A 20506-nucleotide genomic window follows, 5' to 3' on the forward strand; every position below is an offset into this window, starting at 1 on the left:
TATTACACACTTAGAAATCAAAATATCATAAAAAACAAGTGTATATAATAAGTTTCCTTCATATAGGGTCCTAGACTATCCACTGTTTGACACAAGTGATGCAATTATATTCAATATCAGTTCATATCATTTTCAAATCTAAGGCTAAACACACACACACACACACACACACACACACACACACACACACACACACACATTTATCAGTGTTGCAAATAGCGCCCGTAGTGTAGTGGCAGTGTACACTATGTAGCATAGCGTGGCTATAGCGCTACGTAGTGTCCTAAATAGCGTACATCCCATGTAGCGTACACTATAGGGGTCGTAGCGTACGGTATAACTACGCAGCGCGTAGTGTAGGATACAATGTATTTTTTACTATTTTTATTTTTCATGTTTTCTTTGTATCTAATGTTGAGGAATGTGACACTTGTATTGTACTTGATACTTTTAACCTATGGGATTTTTATTTCTTTTCATAATTGTGACTTGTGGTTTCAATTAGACATTATTAATTAAAGTGGTTTGCGTAGAAAGTTGTTGATGTGATAATTATTTGATTTGGCTTATATATGTGGATTGACTTTTGATAAATGATAACTAATAACTTGTTTGAACATGCTTATAATTGATAAAATGAATTATCTTTTAGGCATTTTTACAATTTTTTCCTTTTTCCCACTATTTATTATATTTGTCCTATTTTTAAATTAAAAATAGAAGTATCGTGTAGCTTATGCTACATGCTACATATTTATGCTACACGCTATAGAGGGCTAAGCACTATGCATCACGCATAACGCTACACGCTATCTATCTATCTATCAATCAATCTATCTATCTATCTATCTATATATATATATATATATTCAATGTTGTCGTAATCATTACCGGATCGTAAGTCGTAATCGGGTCTTAACCGTATCATAAATCGTAAGATTTTTTCTTTGGATTTTCATTAAAAAAATATCATAATAAATACAAAAAAAAATGTAAATAAATAAATAACACTTTTTAATCTGATGGACCCCACTTTGGGTCCCTAGGTTCACAGATGTGATCTCTTTTAACAAGAATGCATGGCTCAGATGCATGATACTTATCTTGTCCATGTCTCTTAAGAATCTACTTGATCAAACAACGCCAACATCTAGTCATGAACCAACGAAATAAATGGCCCCGTTCATTTATTATGGGATTATATCCCATTATAGATCCTAACATGCAACTTTGTATATAATTCCCACTAAATCATCTGAAAAAGCCTAACATTTTCTTCTTTTATCCCATTTTGGGATCTTGGACTACACATGTCAGAATCTAGGCTCATGGTGGTTTACATTATCAAACCCAAATAAATGGCATTGACAAAGCAATTTGGGCATGATCTAGCATTGGTTGTCTAATGGTCCTCATAATAGGTTTAGGGGATTTTGCCTCTTATTCAATAGACAAAAATCGATCCTACTCGATGTGGTACATAACCTTGGAGGATTACAGCCATTCAATCTCATAAACCACACCCTTGAAGTGAAAGATCAACTAAACTATGTTGCGCATAGGAGCTTGGAAGATGAGATCTAGACGCAAGGTTTCTAATGCTTTTTCCTTGTACGACCACTCCATGCTGTTAAGAGGGCATTTGGAATTACAAGAAAATATATACTGTGATATATATTCAAAATTAGTCAGATTAAAACAGAGTATATGGAGTGCAATTACAAGGAAGGTCATTGGAATCTAAAGGATATAAAATTAGTCATACTTAAAAAAGTGTATATGGAGTGCAATTTCAATAGGAGCGGAAACAAGTAGTTAAGATTGCTGACCAAGAAGTTTCCCAAAATGACCACTTCTGATATCTTGGTTTGACAATTCATGAGAGTGGAGAGATTGAGAAGGTTGTCGCCCATGGAGTGCAATTACAAGGAAAGTCGTTCGAATCCAAAGGATTTAAAACTAGTCAAATAAAAAAAAGAGTATATGGAGTGCAATTTCAATCGGAGCAGAAACGAGTAGTTAAGATTGCTGACCAAGAAGTTTTTCAAAATGATCACTTCTGATATCTCCGGTTGACAATTCATGCGAGTGGAGAGATTGGGAAGGATGTCGCCCATGGAACTCAAGTTGGGTGGAAGAAATGGAGATGCGCCGCTAGAATTTTATGTGATCGTCATTATCCACTCAAAACCAAAAGGGAAATTTTATAGGATAGCTATAAGACCAGCCATGGTTTAAGGGACAGAATGTTGGGCAGTTAAGGAGAAACATGTTCATACGATGAGTGTAGTTGAAATTAGGATGTTGAGATGGATGAGTGGCAAGACAAGGATAGAATTGGAAATGAATATATTCGAGGGAGCTTAGGACTTAGGAGTATTACCAATAGGTAATAAGATGAGGTTATGTAGACTTAGATGGTTTGGTGATGTGCAATGAAGACTAAGAATTGCCAGTTAAAAGGAGTGAGTTAGTACACGTTGAAGGGAAGTGGATAGAGATAGTAAAAAAAGACTTATCTATGGTCTAATTGAAGTTATGCCCCTTGGTAGAGTAGAATGGTGGAACAAGATTCATGTTGCTTACCCCAATTAGTTGGGATAAGGCTTAGATGATACTGATGATATATACTGTGATATAAAACTTTTGCTGACATCGTTCATCATTCCAGACGTGTCAGCAGATGAGTGACTTTTAGTCTGAAAACAGTAAGATATCGTGGGGAGAAATATTCTGTTCTGAGCTAAATATTTTATCCCCATGGTATCTTCTTGTTGTCTGTCTAAAAGACAACCTCACCCGCAGACGTCTCTGTAATGATGGGCAATGTCGCTGGGTGTTTTATATCACTATATACATTTTATTATAATTTCAAATGACCCTAAGATTTCTCAGAAATCAGACAAAAGAAGCTTTTATTTCTTTAACATCAGTCTTGCTACTTTAGTGATTTTACTTATGCCTTACAATGATATACCTATAATGCAAAAACCAGTGTTTAAATTATCGGCGATATTATCGAATTATCGCTGATAATTTGGGTATAGCTAGAGTTGCGACACTGAAACTCCCTATTTTCGTCTCTCTTCCTAATATCGCTGATTTTTCGGCGATTTTATCGATTTCTTGTGAAAAGTCCAATTGTCAGCAGTGTTCGCAATATCGTCGCAGTCCAACGATACGAAACACGTCAGAAGAAATATTCCGAAAAAATCAGAAGAGAGAGAGAGAGAGAGAGAGAGAGAGAGAGAGAGAGAGAGAGAGAGAAACTTTCAATAGGGTGGATTTCCGCACCTGTAGAATAGATTGCCCCGATTGGAAGCTGCATTTGGTGGGCCATTTGAATCGAAGCTCGCTATTCGTAGGTTACTGTAAAGAAAATCTCGATTCCCTTTTCCTCTTTCTTCTATTAGATTGATACTTGAAAACGGAATTGATTTAGGAAGGAAATGTGAAAAAAAAACAAAATCCAGAGAAATCCGGAGATTTGGGGAAGATTTCAGGGGTTTTAGGGTCTCTTGGATTAAAAGAAAGGGTTCGGAGCCCTTTTTTATCGGGCACGGATGTGCTACTGACGGGTTGAGTAGCCAGACTGGCTACTGAAGTGACATCACCAAGTTCTGTGGGTCCCACCATGATGTATGTTTTGTATCCACACCGTCCATCCATTTTGAGAGACCATTTTAGGTCATAAGCCAAAGAATGATTTAGAACCAAAGCTTGAGTGGACCCCGCCACAAAAAAAAAGTGGAGAGAGTGACGCCCACCATTAAAAATTTCTAATGGCCACAAAAGTTTTCAATGAAGCTGATATTTGTGTTTTGCCTTATTTAATGTTTGTGTTAACTCATAAACAGATTGGATCTCAAATAAACATCACGGTGGACCTTAAGAAGGTTTCAACGGTGAGTGTAACTCACTCCACTGTTTTCGGTGGTGGGGTCCATTATAGTTTTGGATCCGTCTAATTCTTTGGATCATGCCTAAAATGTTCTCTCCAAATGGATGGACGGTGTGGATACAACACATACATCATGATAGGACCCACATAACTTGGTGACGTCACTTCAGTAGCCAGTCTTGCTACTCAACCTGTCATAGATAATCCACGTCCTTTTTTTTATCGGGCACGGCTACACGAGGCACGTAGGTATCTTTTCACACTTGTAATGGGCCTCCAATCTGAACGTTTCATGTGATGCGGCGTCACATGAAACTCCCAGAGGCCAAATTTTACCCTGATCTAAAACTCTGGTGGGCCATAGCAAAGAAAGATGCAAATCAAGGGAGAAAAATGTTTTCTTTTATAATGGCCCACTGAAGTCTTAGATGAAAGCAAAAATTGAACTATAGAGGTTTCATGGAGTGCTGCATCACCTAGACCGTTCAGATTTTGGACTCACATCACATATGATGAGTTCTCAAAAAGTTCTCACGATATCTTTGCTTATGGGAAAATCGGCGTTGGCGCAGATCTGGAGCCTGGTGGTGCATATCTGGAGCCTAGAGATGGATGCTCCTGTCAGGGCTCTATAAGGCCCACCATGATATATTTGTTTTATCTACACCATCCATCCATTTTAATTTGTTATTCTAGGTAATGAGCCCAAAATGTAGCCAGATATGAGGCTCAAGTGGTCCACACCACATGAAGTTGTGGTGGGAATGATATCCACCATTGAAGCTTTCCTGGGGCCCTTCATGATGTTCGTTTTCCATCCAATTTGTTCATAAGGTCTAATAGACTTGGATGAAGGGAAAACATAAATATTAGCTTGCTCCAAAACTTATGGGCCCCACACAGTTGACTCAGTACGATGAGCGTATTGATTTATATGATGTGTACATGTGACTTGTTTGGATCCGTGGATTGATGGGTCCATGTTCTGTGGGGCCATCATAATGATAAATATTTTATCAATGTTGTCCATTTATTTTGATAGATAATTTTAAGGCATGAGTCCAAAATGAGACAGATCTGCATCTCAGGTGGACCACACTAAGGGAAACAGTGGTGATTAAATGCTCACCATTAAAAACTTCATTGGGCCATTGTAATGTTTTTTTTTTTTTTTGGCCATCCAACCTCTTGATCAGGTCACACAGATATTGATGAAGCGAAAACTCAATTTAGATTATGTTAGATTTTGCCACATGTACATCTCTATCATGCAAAAACCACATTGATTGGATAATCCAATCCATCCTTGATTTGACATCTTTGAGTTCATTTACTTTTACGTGTCTTAATTAGTGTATGCCAGCTGCATTTGTAATATATAAACTCATTTTGGTTGCTATTAAAGTGATTTTTTATGGCATCGCATGCTTTTTGGGTCCCATTAAATGAAAACTTATTATGTAATGTATTCTTTTCGCAATTTTTTATTCCTAAATATGTAAATATGTGTATTTAGGCATGTCTTGAAGTTTCACTGAAAAATTCCATCGTTTTCCCCATGTTTCCCTTTCCCCGCATTTCTGGTTATCGGCGATAACGATATTATATCTTTATCTCTGGCCGGCGAAACTCGTAGCGATACCGACAACTCGAACATTGGCAAAAACTGATTTAAACATAATAGTACTCCATTTGGGCAAGCTACGGCTCCATTCTTATTCTGCACCTATTATTACTGTGAGTTTTTCTGCAGCTTGTTCAATTAATAATACTGTTGCCTTTACAGATCCTTGGTACATGGAAGTGGGTGAATCAATTGTAAAATCTCTCAATACCTACACCAAAGTGGAAGGTGGTTTTGCTAGTGTTAAAGACGTGACAACTATGCAACTGGAAGATCATATGCATAGTTTCTTTCTAGCTGAAACGTGAGCAATTCTAAATCTTCTGGCATGAAAAAGTGTGCATGTTTTCATCAAATGTTCACATGTTGCCCACACTGACTAAAATGTTTTACTTGAAATAATACCTGTCTCTCTCTCTATCATTTCTCAGGTGCAAATACCTCTATCTTCTTTTTGACGATTCATTTTTGGCTAATCAAAATTATATATTTACAACTGAGGGTCACCCTCTTCCTATACGAAGCTCTTGGCATGCTAAGTTTTCACAAGACTACCTCCTAACTAATTGGAGTACCATCAAGGTGTTCATTCTTCCCTCTTCTACACCTCTATTTCAATTACATCACGCTTTGAGCTGTCAAAGTTTGACAAATAATTCTTGCATGTTTGGTTAAGTTTATCCCTATCGTCTCCAATTGAAAATTGTAGATCCCGTAAATGAACAGTTAAGATCTGCCAATGTGTAGTTTCTTAACTACTTTCATGTGTTTCCAATGTTTCACTAGAACGGAAATCTAGTTAACTAAGATTCCTCATGAAGATTTTAACAAAATTTGTGAGTGAGAATTCCTTTTTCTTAAGCCGTTTACTGCACATTGTCTTTGTATTTGATAGCAGTGTTTTAAGTATCGACGTATCAGCCGATATATCCTATGATATATCTTGTATCCTGCCTGTGTGATACAAAACACACAAGTTGTGGGAGATATCACACATGTTCAATCCGGTGAGCATTTTCAATTTTCAATCATTTTTTTTCCTGTAAATCATGTTAAATTAGTGTTGAATTGTTATAAACATAAAAAAAATCATGGATTTGGAGCTTCGATTCGTGATTTGGAGGAGATGGGCCGCATTGCAGAAAATTGAAAAAAAAATAAAAAATTCCCAATTTCTCGCAAATCAGTTGCAATCTTTGTGTCCAAACATAAAATCAAACATATATGTAACCTAATATAGTGATTCTTCTTTTCCTTTTGAATTTATTACTTGTGTTTCCACACGTCTTCTTACATTTATAAATTATATGAATAGACTTTGAATATACCTGCATTAATTCAGTTAGATAGCGCATAGATTAGGACCCCATGCAAAGAAAACCTATTATGTACACTTGTTTTTTGTAATGTTTTGATTTATAAGTGTGTATCAGGGTGTTTTGTATCCGTTACGATACGGCCGTATCGGCCGATACATAACGGTAACGGCAACGGCCGACACCATTACGCGATACGGAGTCGAAACGGGCACCCCCCCGATTTTGTGACCATAACTGCCGTTACGGGGCCGTAACAGCCGTAACGGGCCATAACGGCTGTTACGGGCCTCCAAAAAAAAAAAAAAACATACCTCTTTTTCTTTCTTTTCTTCTTCTTCTTCTTCTCCTTCTTCTCGGACTGCGACTGTTGCGGCTGCAGCGATTCTTCTTCTTCTTCTCTCTCTCTCTCTCTCTCTCTCTCTCTCTCTCTTTTCTTTTCGGTTTCCCTCTCTCTTCTTTTTCATTTTGGCATCGAAAACGGAATGGACTGCGTGGCTGTTTCACAACCATTAACAGCCACGCACTTTAAATTTGTTTTTTAACGTGCTCTGCGGTGCACGCTGAACAGTGCAAGTGCACCATTTTGTTACATGGGGCCCGTCTTAATTTATGTGTAGTATATCCATGCCGTCCACTGTAATGTTTATTTTCCATCGAACTTGTTGATAAGGTCACATAAACTTTGACCTTGATGAAGGGATAACACAAATAGTAGCTTGATCTCTTGAGAAATTTTTAATGGTGGGAATTAAATCCTTATTTTGTGGTTCACCTAAGATTTGGATCAGCCTCATTTTTTGGACCAGGCCCTAAAATAAGTTGGCAAAAAGGATGGCCCACATGGATATACAACAAATGCATTGAGGTGGGCCCCACTTTTAAAGGAATACTCACTAGTGGTCTACCGAAGATTTAGATCTACCTAAATTTTTGGACCATGCCTTAAAATGAGTTGGCAAAATAGATTGATGGCATTGATATATAAATACCTCGAGGTGGCCCGCCTGGCCCACTAGTGGTCCACCTGAGATCTGGATATACCTTTTTTTTTCCAGTTGTTTTTTGAAATAAGACCATTTGATATTTTTCATTTTTCACTGTCGAATAAATGTCCACCAATCCATTAGCGGGATAAGTGCCAATAGATTGCATTAATTTGAGGTTAGTTTGGGCCTTGGGGCATCAAATGGTCCCCGAACCAGCCCCGAATCGACAATACTATTTACCTCAATTTAATTTTAATTTTTAAAAAAGATTTATGGGGGAAAATGATATCAAATTGTTAGGTATATGAATTACATAAGAGGATACAAAAGTCCCTAAACTCTATATATTGAAAAAAAATGCATGTGAGTCATGAAGTATGCAATGCACTAGTACTATAAATAAAAGGAAAACTTGAAAATATAAGATGTTTTGGTATTACATTCATTATAATAAATTTATATAGATATTGTATAGTTAGAAAACTAAATATAAAAGGTTTGCAATTAATTCCAGGTTGTTTGGTTCATAAATTTATTAGACAGTCCGATACAACTTCTCACCAAAGAGTGGACCGTTACACCACCATAAACATGTTCCAATTTATAAATGAATACATATTTGAAATGCTTACAATATTCCGGATTTAATCCATATTTTTTCATATTTTTTTGGGAAAAAAATTGCACCGTTAGGGCCGTTATGCCCCCGTATCGTCGTTACACCCCCGTATCCGTATCGGTATCGGTGGGCACTGTTACGCCAACCGATACCGATACGGAATACCTTGGTGTGTATTGATCTCTTTTTTAACAATTACTGAAGTTTCATTGAAAAATTCAACCAATTTTCCAATGTTTCCCCATGTTTACAACAACAACAATACATTACGCAATACAACTGATATATCCCATGCGATAACCGATACGTATCTGTATCCCAAGGGTGCGATACGTAACACGATACCGATATTTCAAACACTGTTTGGTAGTTTCATAATGTTTAAAACTTGCACACTGATATGTTGTTAAAATCTTTTACTCACCGACTCAACTCAAAATTCGGTAAGTCAACTCAAACTGACGATATTTCGAGCTGCATCTTTGAGAAACTCGGTCACGAGCTTGACTTTGGTCCAAACTCGATATGACTTGTCGAGTTGGTTCAACTATGTGGTTGACTCGATAGGACTCGGTATGACTCCAACTAAGTCAACCGCTAAGTCTAGGGTCTTTTAGTAATAAAAAAAAAATGCAGCAAACGAGAATCAAATATGTGTCGGTGTGGTTGGAGTGCAACCCTATTACCAATGATCCACATGTAGAAGTTATGATTTTTTGTGGTTAAATTTATGTGTCATCGTTGTCGTCATCATAATCAGTAGAGAATGATTTGATGATGATAATGTGAAGAAGAGATGAGAATATTGAGAGAGAGAAGGAGAGTTTGGGAGAGATGATGTGTTAGGCTTACTTGCCCTAACACATAATATTTTATTATAATAAAGCATATAGTACACTGCAGGAGAAGAGGAAAGTGTGCACATGCATTTACACTAAAAGGGGCCACTAACCACATACACAATACACTAGCATTCTCTATGAAAAGGCCAAGCTATATGTCCTAGAGGGGGTTGAATAGGACTATGCCAAATTAAATATTTAACAGCGGAATTTAAATGAATAAAGGAAAGATAGCACTTTAAACAAGTCATAGTACGGAAATGTAAAGCAACCTCAAAATTCAAGTCTTGAGAGGTTGATACAAATGTTGTTCTAAGGACAACCTTGCACCATAAAAACCAAGGGTTTATGGCAGGACAACTTACTAGAACGGCTTAAGTATCAATATCTCAAACTGAAGAGGAATAAAAAGTAAATAGCAGGAATGAAAGTCTAAACTATTACAACATTCCCCACAATGCTTGAAATGTAAATATTACAACATTCACATCCACACATACATCCCACAAACTTGAATAATTAAAGATATAGAAAATAAATCACACATCCACAAAACACAAAGAGTTATAATGGTTCACCTGTGTGTACACCAACTGTTAAACAACAGCCACACAGCTTGCTACTCCACTCCTAATATCCTCACATAGGAGATATTAGTGTTCACTATGAAAATAGGTTTTTCTCAGGTTCACCTAAAACCCTCACAATTGTGTCTTTCTAATGGGCTTACACAATTCAAAAACCCCACACTCTGAGTTTTCTGACTCTCCTTAGATAACCAACACTTAGAGATTTTTCTGGCTTAATCTCAAAGAAACCAAAAACATAGAAGATTTACACAAATGTAAAATACCTGGATTTCTCCTTTTGTAGCAGCCCGGAAGAACCAAATCGGAGTAGAAGTTCGAATAGAGAAGTTCAATGTCCAATACTCAGTTGGAAATGGTTCTAAGTTCTAATTGATTTTAAATTAAATCAAGTTGGGCTAGCTCTATTTGATTTTGATTCCAAGTAGTGGAATATTACAATTCCTCTTTCAAATCAGATTGGAATGCAGAAACAAAATCAAATATAAAAAGCTAACAAAAAAGAATATTAAATATGCACAATGTAGCTTAAAAAGAACACAAACTTATCTCTCAAAGTGATGCCTTAATTTTACTTTAATTTGATATAAAACTTTGAAATTCGTGCTCTATTTATAGTTGCAGAAATCGCATCTTCGACTAGTCCTGTGGACACTACGACTGGTCGTAGGACCAACAACATTTTGAAATTTTGAGCGTGATCGGATAAAACCGTTCCACGACCGGTCGTAGGCACTTCACGACTGGTTGTGACTTGCCTACGACTGGTCGTGAGAAACCAGAATTCATTGCTGGAGTTTGAGGCGTAGTTGCAGGACTAGTCGTGAACGAGTCGGCACTGTTCACACGACCGGTTGAGCAGACTCCAGGACTGGTCGTAGCTCAACTAAAAAATTCTGAAAGTTTGCAACAACTTAGGACTGGTCTTGGAATTTCTTGGATTGGTTGAGTCAGTTCTAGGACTAGTCGAACAGAGTCCAGGACTTGTCTAAGAACAGACCAAAATACATATAAAATAAGCAATTGACTTATGTATCCGAAATGACCTACCCTAAGGTCAATCTAAGGTCATTCATACCTGAGACATGAAGTATGAACATTGAACATTCTTTTCTTCAGATGATGGATGATCTTTGAAGATCATGAAGCTTTAGATCTCGACGCTTGATGAAGCTTGAAAGCTTGAACTTTGAGTTGTACTTCAGAGATCTTTGGAAGCTTGAACTTGTAGTTCTTACGTTGTACTTCACCTTGAGTCTTGAACAAGATCTCGTAGCTTAAAAACTCTGAAGCTTTAGAGAAGAGAACAATGTACTTGATCTTGCAATTCTTGAAGTAGATCATTGTACTTGACTTGAAGCATTGTCCTTGAGCATGAGATACATTGCCTTGAACATATATATCAACGTGCTACACAAGACACAGATTGTGGTTTTGGCACAACAAAATTTGACAATCAAAGGAGCAAATAACCATAGCACTTACAATCTCCCCCTTTGTCAAATTTGTGACAAAACACACTCAATAAAAATAAGAGAATCATCTCAATAAAGAATCATGCACTAGTTATAAAAGGAAACCAGTTACAGCCTGGTTGAAGAATCATGCACTAGTTATCATCAACTAGCACACATCATCATGAAGTAGGCAAAACACCTCCTTACTTACTCCCCCTGAATAGCACATATAAATCTATAAAAATTATGCAAATTATGCTATGCTACTACCCCACATCCATATCCATTCCATATCCTTAAAGAATCAATCCAAAGAAATATTTCTCCCCCTTTTTGTCACAATATGACAAAGGAAGCAAAGAAGAAATGGAAGAGGAAGACTTAACAAGGGAGTAACAAAGGAGTTAATTATGCAAGATATGAAAGACATATAGAAGCAAATTCAAAGATCACATATCGGTAACCAAAGTCAACCAAAGTCAGTCTCACAAACTGAAAGAAATCAAAGTTGTATAAGAGTTATTACAGACCATAGGATAAAAACACTTAATCAGATCCTGAAGGAGTAGGTATGGTAGGATCAAGTTGATGAAGGCCCTTGTTTAAGCGCCTAAGATACTTGCGCATATATTTAAATTGTAAATCATGGGCAACATTCATGTTCTCTACCTTCTCCTCAAGTGCACGAAGACGAGCATCAAAATTGGATGGCTCATAGTCAGGATCGTTTGCAGAGTCTGATTCAATTTCATTAAAAATGTCATCCATATTTATATCATCAGGAGGAAGATCGCTACCTTCTTCTACATTCCTTGCTTCAAATCCACCACCGCCCACATCCACTTGTCCAGGTGCCAATTCCAATTTCATCTTGTTTATATTTGAATTGTTGAAAATAATATGATGAATATGAGCCTCTCCAACAGGCATAGCAACTAGCATGTGAGTAGCTAACATAGTCATAAGATAGGCAAATGGAATATCACTGTGTCCAGGATGGAGACGAAATTGAATGATAAAAAGACAGATCAAAGATGGAAGACAAACTTGAGTACCAGAGACGATGGAATGCAAAACCCGAACCATAAAGGAAGTCAGTTCTGTTTTGTTACCAGAACATGGATACAGATTTGAAATGAATATTCGATGAAGAACTCTGTATTTGGGTAATAAGTACTTGGAAGCAAGCGCATTCCCTTTATGAGTCCATTGCACATCCATGTTACATAATACTCTAGTTAGTACAAGTTTTTCTGATTCAGAGGGTTTCTCAACTAAAGTATGAATAGGAATACCCTCATCATTAACAAGTATGTCCATTAGATCCGAAATCAGATGACAGTCTATATCAAATGGACCTTCTCTAGTAGCTATTTTAAACGTTAAATTCTCAGTCGAAGAATCAGAAATGCAAGCAAACATAGCCTGTGCAATAGATTGGTATGCTGGCCCAACCCAACGTAGGATGTTAGCCCAACTTATAGATTGGAGAAGTGGAAGCAGACCAAAAGGAGCAATGTGTTCAAGATCAACAGGTCGCTCAACAATAACATTGCGTATTCTTAAATCTCGCACATGTGAGGGATCATCTTCGAGTGACCGAAGATGGCGCCTTGTTAAAGGAGTCGATCTACATGAGGAAGCACCACGGGAAGTTTTCTCTTTCCCTCTAGCATCCATTTGCAACAAGAAAATCAAAGAAACAAGGAGTTGCAAAAGATGTGGAATGAGTTTTCTCAAAAATAGATTTGGGTGAAGAAAACCCCAAAATCTTCAAGGAAACATGAAATCAAGCACTCCAAGGAAAAAAATGAAGAGATTAGAGCTTGAATCTACAAGAATAACTGAAATAATGCACTAATCTTGATGAATCAAACAGTTGGGTACGACTAGTCGTGCTACGGCCCGTTGGAGAAGATAGAGGAAATGAGGAAGAAAGGGTTTTTCCCCAAATTAAAAGGTCTAGCGCGCTACACGACTGGTCGTGGGTCTTCCTTGATCGGTCGTGCCATGACTGGTCGAGTACATCCTCGACTGGTCATGCAAAGACAAAAACATGCATTCTTCACATAATTCTGAAATTTAAAATTATAATTTAATAAATATATAAACTATAATACAGAAATGCATGAATAATCAATTTAAATTACACATACCAAGATCAAATTTCAATTTATTAAACTTGCTATTGTCGAGCGGTTTAGTAAAAATGTCAGCAAGTTGAGTCTCGGTCGGAATGTAATCCAAAGAGATTGTCTTTTCTTCCACTAATTCACGAATGTAGTGATATCTAATGTCAATGTGCTTGGTTCGTGAATGCTGAGTTGGATTTTTAGATATATTTATCGCACTGGAATTATCACAATATAAAACCATTGAATCCTGTACAATTCCATAATCACTTAACATTCTGTTCATCCATACAAGCTGAGTACATGCATTTCCAGCTGCGATGTATTCAGCCTCAGCAGTTGAGAGTGATACGGAACTTTGCTTCTTGCTAAACCAAGAAACTAAGCAATTTCCAATATAGAAACAACCACCACTGGTTGATTTCCTATCATCGATATTTCCAGCCCAATCAGCATCAGTGTACCCTGCCACCTGAACACTAGGTATCATATGGATACCAGAGACCCAAATTAGCCGAACTTGTGACATATCGCATAATCCGCTTAACAGCAGTTAGATGAGATTCTTTAGGTTCAGATTGATATCTAGCGCAAATACCAACACTAAAAGCAATATCAGGTCTACTTGCAGTTAAATAAAGTAAACTGCCAATCATACTACGATATAATTTAGGATCCACATTTTTACCTGTAGAGCCTTTTGAGAGTCTTAAAGTTGTACTCATAGGAGTATCAAAATTTTTCCCATTCTCAAATCCAAACTTTTTAATTAAGTTCAGATCATATTTGGTTTGAGAAATAAAAATACCATCAGGTTGTTGTTTTACTTGCAACCCTAGGAAATAATTCAATTCCCCAACCATGCTCATTTCGAACTTAGATTTCATTAAATCTGCAAACTCAATAGTCATGTTAGTACAGGTAGATCCATAAATAATATCATCAACATAGATTTGCACTATTAAGAAATGATCATTATGTTTCTTAACAAAAAGAGTTTTATCAACACTTCCCATTAGAAAATTATGACTTAGTAGAAACTTAGTCAATTTTTCGTACCATGCCCTGGGAGCTTGTTTCAAACCGTAGAGAGCCTTTTTTAGGCGATAGACATGATCAACATTCTTAGGGTCTTCAAAACCCGTTGGTTGTTCAACATAAACTTCTTCATGCAGATCACCATTTAAGAAGGCACTCTTTACATCCATTTGATAAATTTTGAATTTTGTAAAGCAAGCAATGGATATAAATAGTCTGATTGATTTAAGACGAGCTACTGGGGCAAAGGTTTCATCATAATCGATGTCTTCAATTTAAGTGTACCCTTGTACAATCAGATCAGCCTTGTTTCGAATTATATTACCAAGTTCATAAGACTTATTTTTGAAAATCCACTTAGTTTCGATAATATGTTTATCTTTAGGTCTAGGAACAAGATACCAAACATTATTTCTTACGAATTGGTTAAGCTCTTCTTGCGTCGCTACAATCCAGTTTTCGTTAGTAAGAGCTTTTACGTTAACCGGTTCTATCTGGGATGTAAAGCACAGTAATTACATATATCTTCTAGTTGTCTATGATTGCGCACACCAGTGAGAGGGTTTCCAAGAATCTGAGTGGTTGTGGATCTTTGACAGTCCTCAGTTCAGAGTTATTTTGACTTGATTAAGTATCTGGTTTGTCAATTAAAAGAACTTCATCATTATCTGAACTTGTGGCAGGTGTATTCAAGTGATCATCAATGACCACATTAATGGGTTCTTGAATAACACCGGTCCTTTTAATTCAGTACTCGATATGCTCGACTGTTCAAAGAATATCCTAAAAAGATCTCTTCATCACTTTTAGTGTCAAACTTGCCCAGATTTTCACGGTCACGTAAAATATAGCACTTGCTGGCAAAAACTCGAAAGTATTTGACAGTAGGCTTCTTATCGAACCACATTTCATAAGCCGTTTTATTATAAGTTTTACTTGTATAAGCTCGGTTGATTATATAGCATGCAGTATTTACAGCTTTAGCCCAAAGATTTTTAGGGAGCTTCAAACTATTCAACATTACATTTGCCATTTCTTGAAGCACTATTTTTTCTTTCAACAATTCCATTTTGTTGTGGTGTTTTCGGTGTAGAGAATTCATGTGATATTCTCCGATCACAACAGAATTTCTTAAAACTGCTATTCTCAAATTCAGATCCATGATCACTGCGAATCTTACAAACTTGAAAACCTTTTTCCGTTTGAATCCGTTTGAGAACCCTTTTTACTTCTTCAAGGGTTTCTGATTTATCCCTTAAGAAGGCTACCCATGTGAATCTGGTAAAATCATCAACGATTACCAAAATGTATTTTTTGCCACCTCGACTCTCCGTCCTAGTAGGTCCTATAAGATCCATATGGAGAATCTCGAGTGGTCTTGATGTGGCATTGGAGTTCACCTTTTTGTGAGAGTTCCTTGTTTGCTTGCCAATCTGGCATTCGCCACATATTTTGTCTACTTTCTGTAATTTAGGTAGACCTCTTATCAGTTCTCTTTTGCTCATTCTATATAGATTGCGGTAGTGTACATGTCCAAGACGTTTATGCCATAACTCAATTTCATCGGTATTGACCATGTAATACAATTGATCAGATGAGATAGAATCACTTACGATGTAACAGTTTTCAGAAATTCTACGACCAGTTAATATTACTGAACCCTTTTTGTTTAAAATTTCACACCCTAGGTTAGAAAATTTTACGCTGTGGTTTTTATCGCATATTTGAGAAATGCTTAACAAGTTATGTTTTAAACCTTGTACATATAAAACATTCTCAAATAAAGGGAGATTAAAAAGTTGAACCGTACCTTGGCCAATAATCCTACAGTTGTACCATCACCAAATGTGACTGAACCATCAGCCATGTCTTTAAGATCGGTGAATAGACCTTTATCACCAGTCATATGCCTTGAGCATCCACTAAGTACCACTTTGAATGACTTGTAGCTTTGAAAGCCGTGTGGGCAACCAAGCAAGTAACCTTAGGAATCCATTTCAAAACTATTTTGGGTTTTGGAGTATAGTTGGTCTTCTTATGTTTGTAGTTATTGTAAGAATGACCCACTGAATTAGATTTTAAGAGCTCCTTAAGCAAATCAACTATTTTTTCAGCTAAAGGGTTTCGGTTCTGATTATTATAGTTGATATGGTTACTTTTAGGTTCAAATCATTGAAATGTTTTGGTATTTTTAGAAAATTTTTTATTAGAACTTTTCTCTTTTGAGTTTGAGGACTCTCCTTTTACAAACTTAGGAGGAGTATTCTTTTGTTTAGGAGGAATATATCTATCGTAGCCCAAACCGGATCGGTCGCCACATTTTCTTGATCCAGATAAAAGTTTTTCTAACTTTGGATCACCTTGGGCATACCTCCATGGGTCCTTTGAACTCAAAAGTGAAGAGACTTCAAGTTTTAAGTTTTTCATTTTCAGATTTAAGGTTTTCAATAAGGGAAGTTTTGAAATCTAAATCGCATTTGCATTTTTCAAAACAATTTGAAATATGGGATTTTTCTAAAATAAGAGAATCAAAATTTTCTTTAAGCTTTGAAAACTTTTCTTTTTAAAGTTTTAATTTAACAGCAATTTTACAACTTTCCTTGTAAAGAGCATTATAAGCATCTTGACGATTTTCTTCATTTTCATGATCATTGTTCAGATTTTCTTCACGTGTTAGATCATCATTATCTGAAAAAGTGAACTTGGCTAGAGTCATAAGGGCTTTGACTTCATTGCCCGACTCAGTTTCAGAATCTTCTGATTCAGAAGAAGCTTCAGAACCGGAAGATTCATCCCAAGTAGCCAACATACTCTTCTTTTTGGGCGTGTCCTTTTTAGGACACCTGTTTGCCAAATGCCCATATTCTTGGCAATTGTAACATTGACTGTCTTTTAATGATTTTCAAGTTTTACATTTAAATTTTTTCTTATCATTAGCTTTTTGAAAATCAACTCTCTTTTTACTTTTGAAAATTTTGTAAAACTTTTTCGCTAGAAGGGCCATATCGTCTTCTGAGTTTTCTAAATCAGAATTGCTATTGTTTTCTTGAGAAACATTTTTAGAAGATTTAAGGGCAATTGATTTTCCTTTAGGAGCTTTAAAAGATAAGTCATAAGTCTATAAAGAACTAACTAATTCTTCTACCCTTATATTGTCCGTATCACGAAGTTCCCGGATCGCGGTCACCTTTGAGTTGAACCGTTCAGGTAGTGAGCATAGTATCTTTGCACACACTTTACTTTCTGGGATTTTATCGCCAAGAACCTACATAGAGTTCACAATGTCATTTAATCTAGTATAGAAGTCCATGAACATTTCATTTTCTTCCATATGTATTTCCTCAAATTTGGTTGTGAGGATTTGGACTTTAGATTTCTTGACAATTGATGTTCCCTCGTGTGTCATTTATAAAATATCCAAGGCTTGCTTTGCAGTATCACAGGATATAATTCTTTTGAATTCCTCCGGTGATAGTGCGCAAGTGATTGCATTTAGTGCTTTTGCATTGGCACTACTCTCACTTTTTTGAAGAGTGGTCCAAGAAAAATAAGATGAGATTTTCATAAATTTGGATCCATCGATACCAGTTACTTCAATGGTAGGAGGGGTCCATTCAGTCACTGTGGTGCCACACACTCTCATCCATGAATTTTAAGAAAATTCTCATCCTGGCTTTCCAATAGGCATAATTGGAGCCATCAAATGGAGGAGGCCTAGTGACCGAAAGGCTATTAAAATTTGACATCTTATAAATAGCTTAGATCGATTAGCTCAGGAATTAAATCCAAAAAAAAAAAAAAAAAAAAAACCAATTAGAACGAGCTATTAGGCTCTGATACCACTTGAAAAGGCCAAGCTATATGTCCTAGAGGGGAGGTGAATAGGACTATGCCAAATTAAATATTTAACAGCGGAATTTAAATGAATAAAGGAAAGATAGCACTTTAAACAAATTACAGTATGGAAATGTAAAGCAACCTCAAAATTTAAGTCTTGAGAGGTTAATACAAATGTTGTTCTAAGGACAACCTTGCACCATAAAAACTAAGGGTTTATGACAGGACCACTTACTAGAACGGCTTAAGTATCAATATCTCAAACTGAAGAGGAATAAAAAGTAAATAGCAGGAATGGAAGTCTAAACTATTACAACATTTCCCATAATGCTTGAAATGTAAATATTATAACATTCACATCCACACATACATCCCACAAACTTGAATAATTAAAGATATAAAAAATAAATCACACATCCACAAAACATAGAGTTATAATGGTTCACCTGTGTGTACACCAACTGTTAAACAACAGCCACACAACTTGCTACTCCACTCGTAATATCCTCACACAGGGGATATTAGCGTTCACTATGAAAATAGGTTTTTCTCAGGTTCACCTAAAACCCTCACAATTGTGTCTTTCTAATGGGCTTATGCAATTCAAAAACCCCACACTCTGAGTTTTCTGACTCTCCTCAGATAACCAACACTTAGAGACTTTTCTGGCTTAATCTCAAAGAAACCAAAAACATAGAAGATCTACACAAATGTAAAACCAAATCGGAGTAGAAGTTCGAATAGAGAAGTTCAATGTCCAATACTCACTTTGAAATGGTTCTAAGTTTTAATTGATTTTAAATTAAATCAAGTTGGGCTAGCTCTATTTGATTTTGATTCCAAGAAGTGGAATATCACAATTCCTCTTTCAAATTAGATTGGAATGTAGAAACAAAATCAAATATAAAAAGCTAACAAAAGAGAATACTAAATATGCACAATGTAGCTTTAAAAGAACACAAACTTATCTCTCATGACATGGTGTTACTTGGTGCTAATTGATGGTAAAAGGAAGATTGATGATTTTTAGGAAAAAAATAAATCTGATATATATATATATATATATATTCAAAATTTTAAGAAAATTATAAAAAAAAATCTTACGACATACAGTACAATTTGTGATTCGATACAATTCAACCCCCATATGATTTATGAAACGATAACAATTTTGGCAACATTGCTTGGAAGCTGCTTCTAGACAGTTGTTTATTCTGTTAATTTGTTTGAAAGCTGCTAGCAAGCATCTTGTTAGCCATTTATGAGGTTCCTTTTAAGTCAGTTTTCAAAGATTTCCCTTGTAAACTGCACCTTTATATGAGTAGGTTATGTAATGTCAAAGATATAAATTTTATTTTCTAAGGGAAAGCATCTCTTCCCCTTCCATTATTATGTGAGTGCTTGTGTTCAATTTCTCATTTCATGAGAAAAATGAGAAATTGATACACTTCATGAGAAACTATTGCAAACCTATGCATGGGTGATTGTGCCAGCGAGATGCCCTCGAAAGGTTTGGAGCAGATGAAACATTTTGACACATCATACCTTACAAAGTTGTCATTAAGTGTTAGATTAATCCTAGGGGGTCGCATGCATCAAGTTCTCTACAAATATCTCTTTGAGAAATCCCTGTGTAGTTTGTTCTCTCAAAAAGAGAAGCTTGTAGTCACTTGCAAGAGGAGTCGAAGTCTCAGGTTGGAAGTTCAAGACATTACATAATCATGGATCATCATGTGTATGTTGATTTGGTGATCAGGGGGAACGTTGAGCTCCAATGAAGCTTGCAAGTGAATGATTGAAAGATGAGATATCTTTGTAATATGTTAAACAGGATAAATATGGGAAGATCTTTGTAGCATGTTAAGCAGGATAAAAAATCTTCACAATAGTAAGTATGGTTATTAGATATCCTACATGTATTCTTATCTTAAGGGCCAAGACCTATGGAAAACAATAGTTAATGCAGATGCCAATCCCTATTAAGTACTAGTCGGAAAAAATGTAGAAGCATTGGTCATGAGGATAATGTATTGGGAAGGTATTATTTTTTCACCTGGTGAAGCATTAATATGAAAAGGAGTTCTAAGAGCACATTGTGGAAGCAAAGACCTCGAAAGAGGCTAAGGACCATTCTGATGCTCTGTTCTCTTGAGAAAATTATTCT

General features: G+C 36.2%; 1 protein-coding gene across 5 annotated transcripts in view; it reads left to right on the forward strand.

Moving 5' to 3' along the window:
- The window catches only part of LOC131258340 (alpha-mannosidase I MNS5), a 173891-nt gene that overhangs the window by 114191 nt on the left and 39194 nt on the right, over positions 1-20506 (forward strand). For all 5 annotated transcript variants that reach the window (XR_009178064.1, XM_058259594.1, XM_058259593.1 and 2 more), the window contains 2 exons: positions 5688-5829; positions 5957-6107. Coding sequence is in view for 4 of the 5 variants with exons in the window: in XM_058259594.1 (XP_058115577.1) it covers positions 5688-5829; positions 5957-6107 (293 nt within the window). In the remaining variant the exon portion in view is untranslated. The remainder of the gene's footprint in view (positions 1-5687; positions 5830-5956; positions 6108-20506) is intronic.

This window comes from Magnolia sinica, chromosome 10 (genome assembly GCF_029962835.1).
Source record: "Magnolia sinica isolate HGM2019 chromosome 10, MsV1, whole genome shotgun sequence".
In the NCBI taxonomy this organism is placed as follows: domain Eukaryota; kingdom Viridiplantae; phylum Streptophyta; class Magnoliopsida; order Magnoliales; family Magnoliaceae; genus Magnolia; species Magnolia sinica.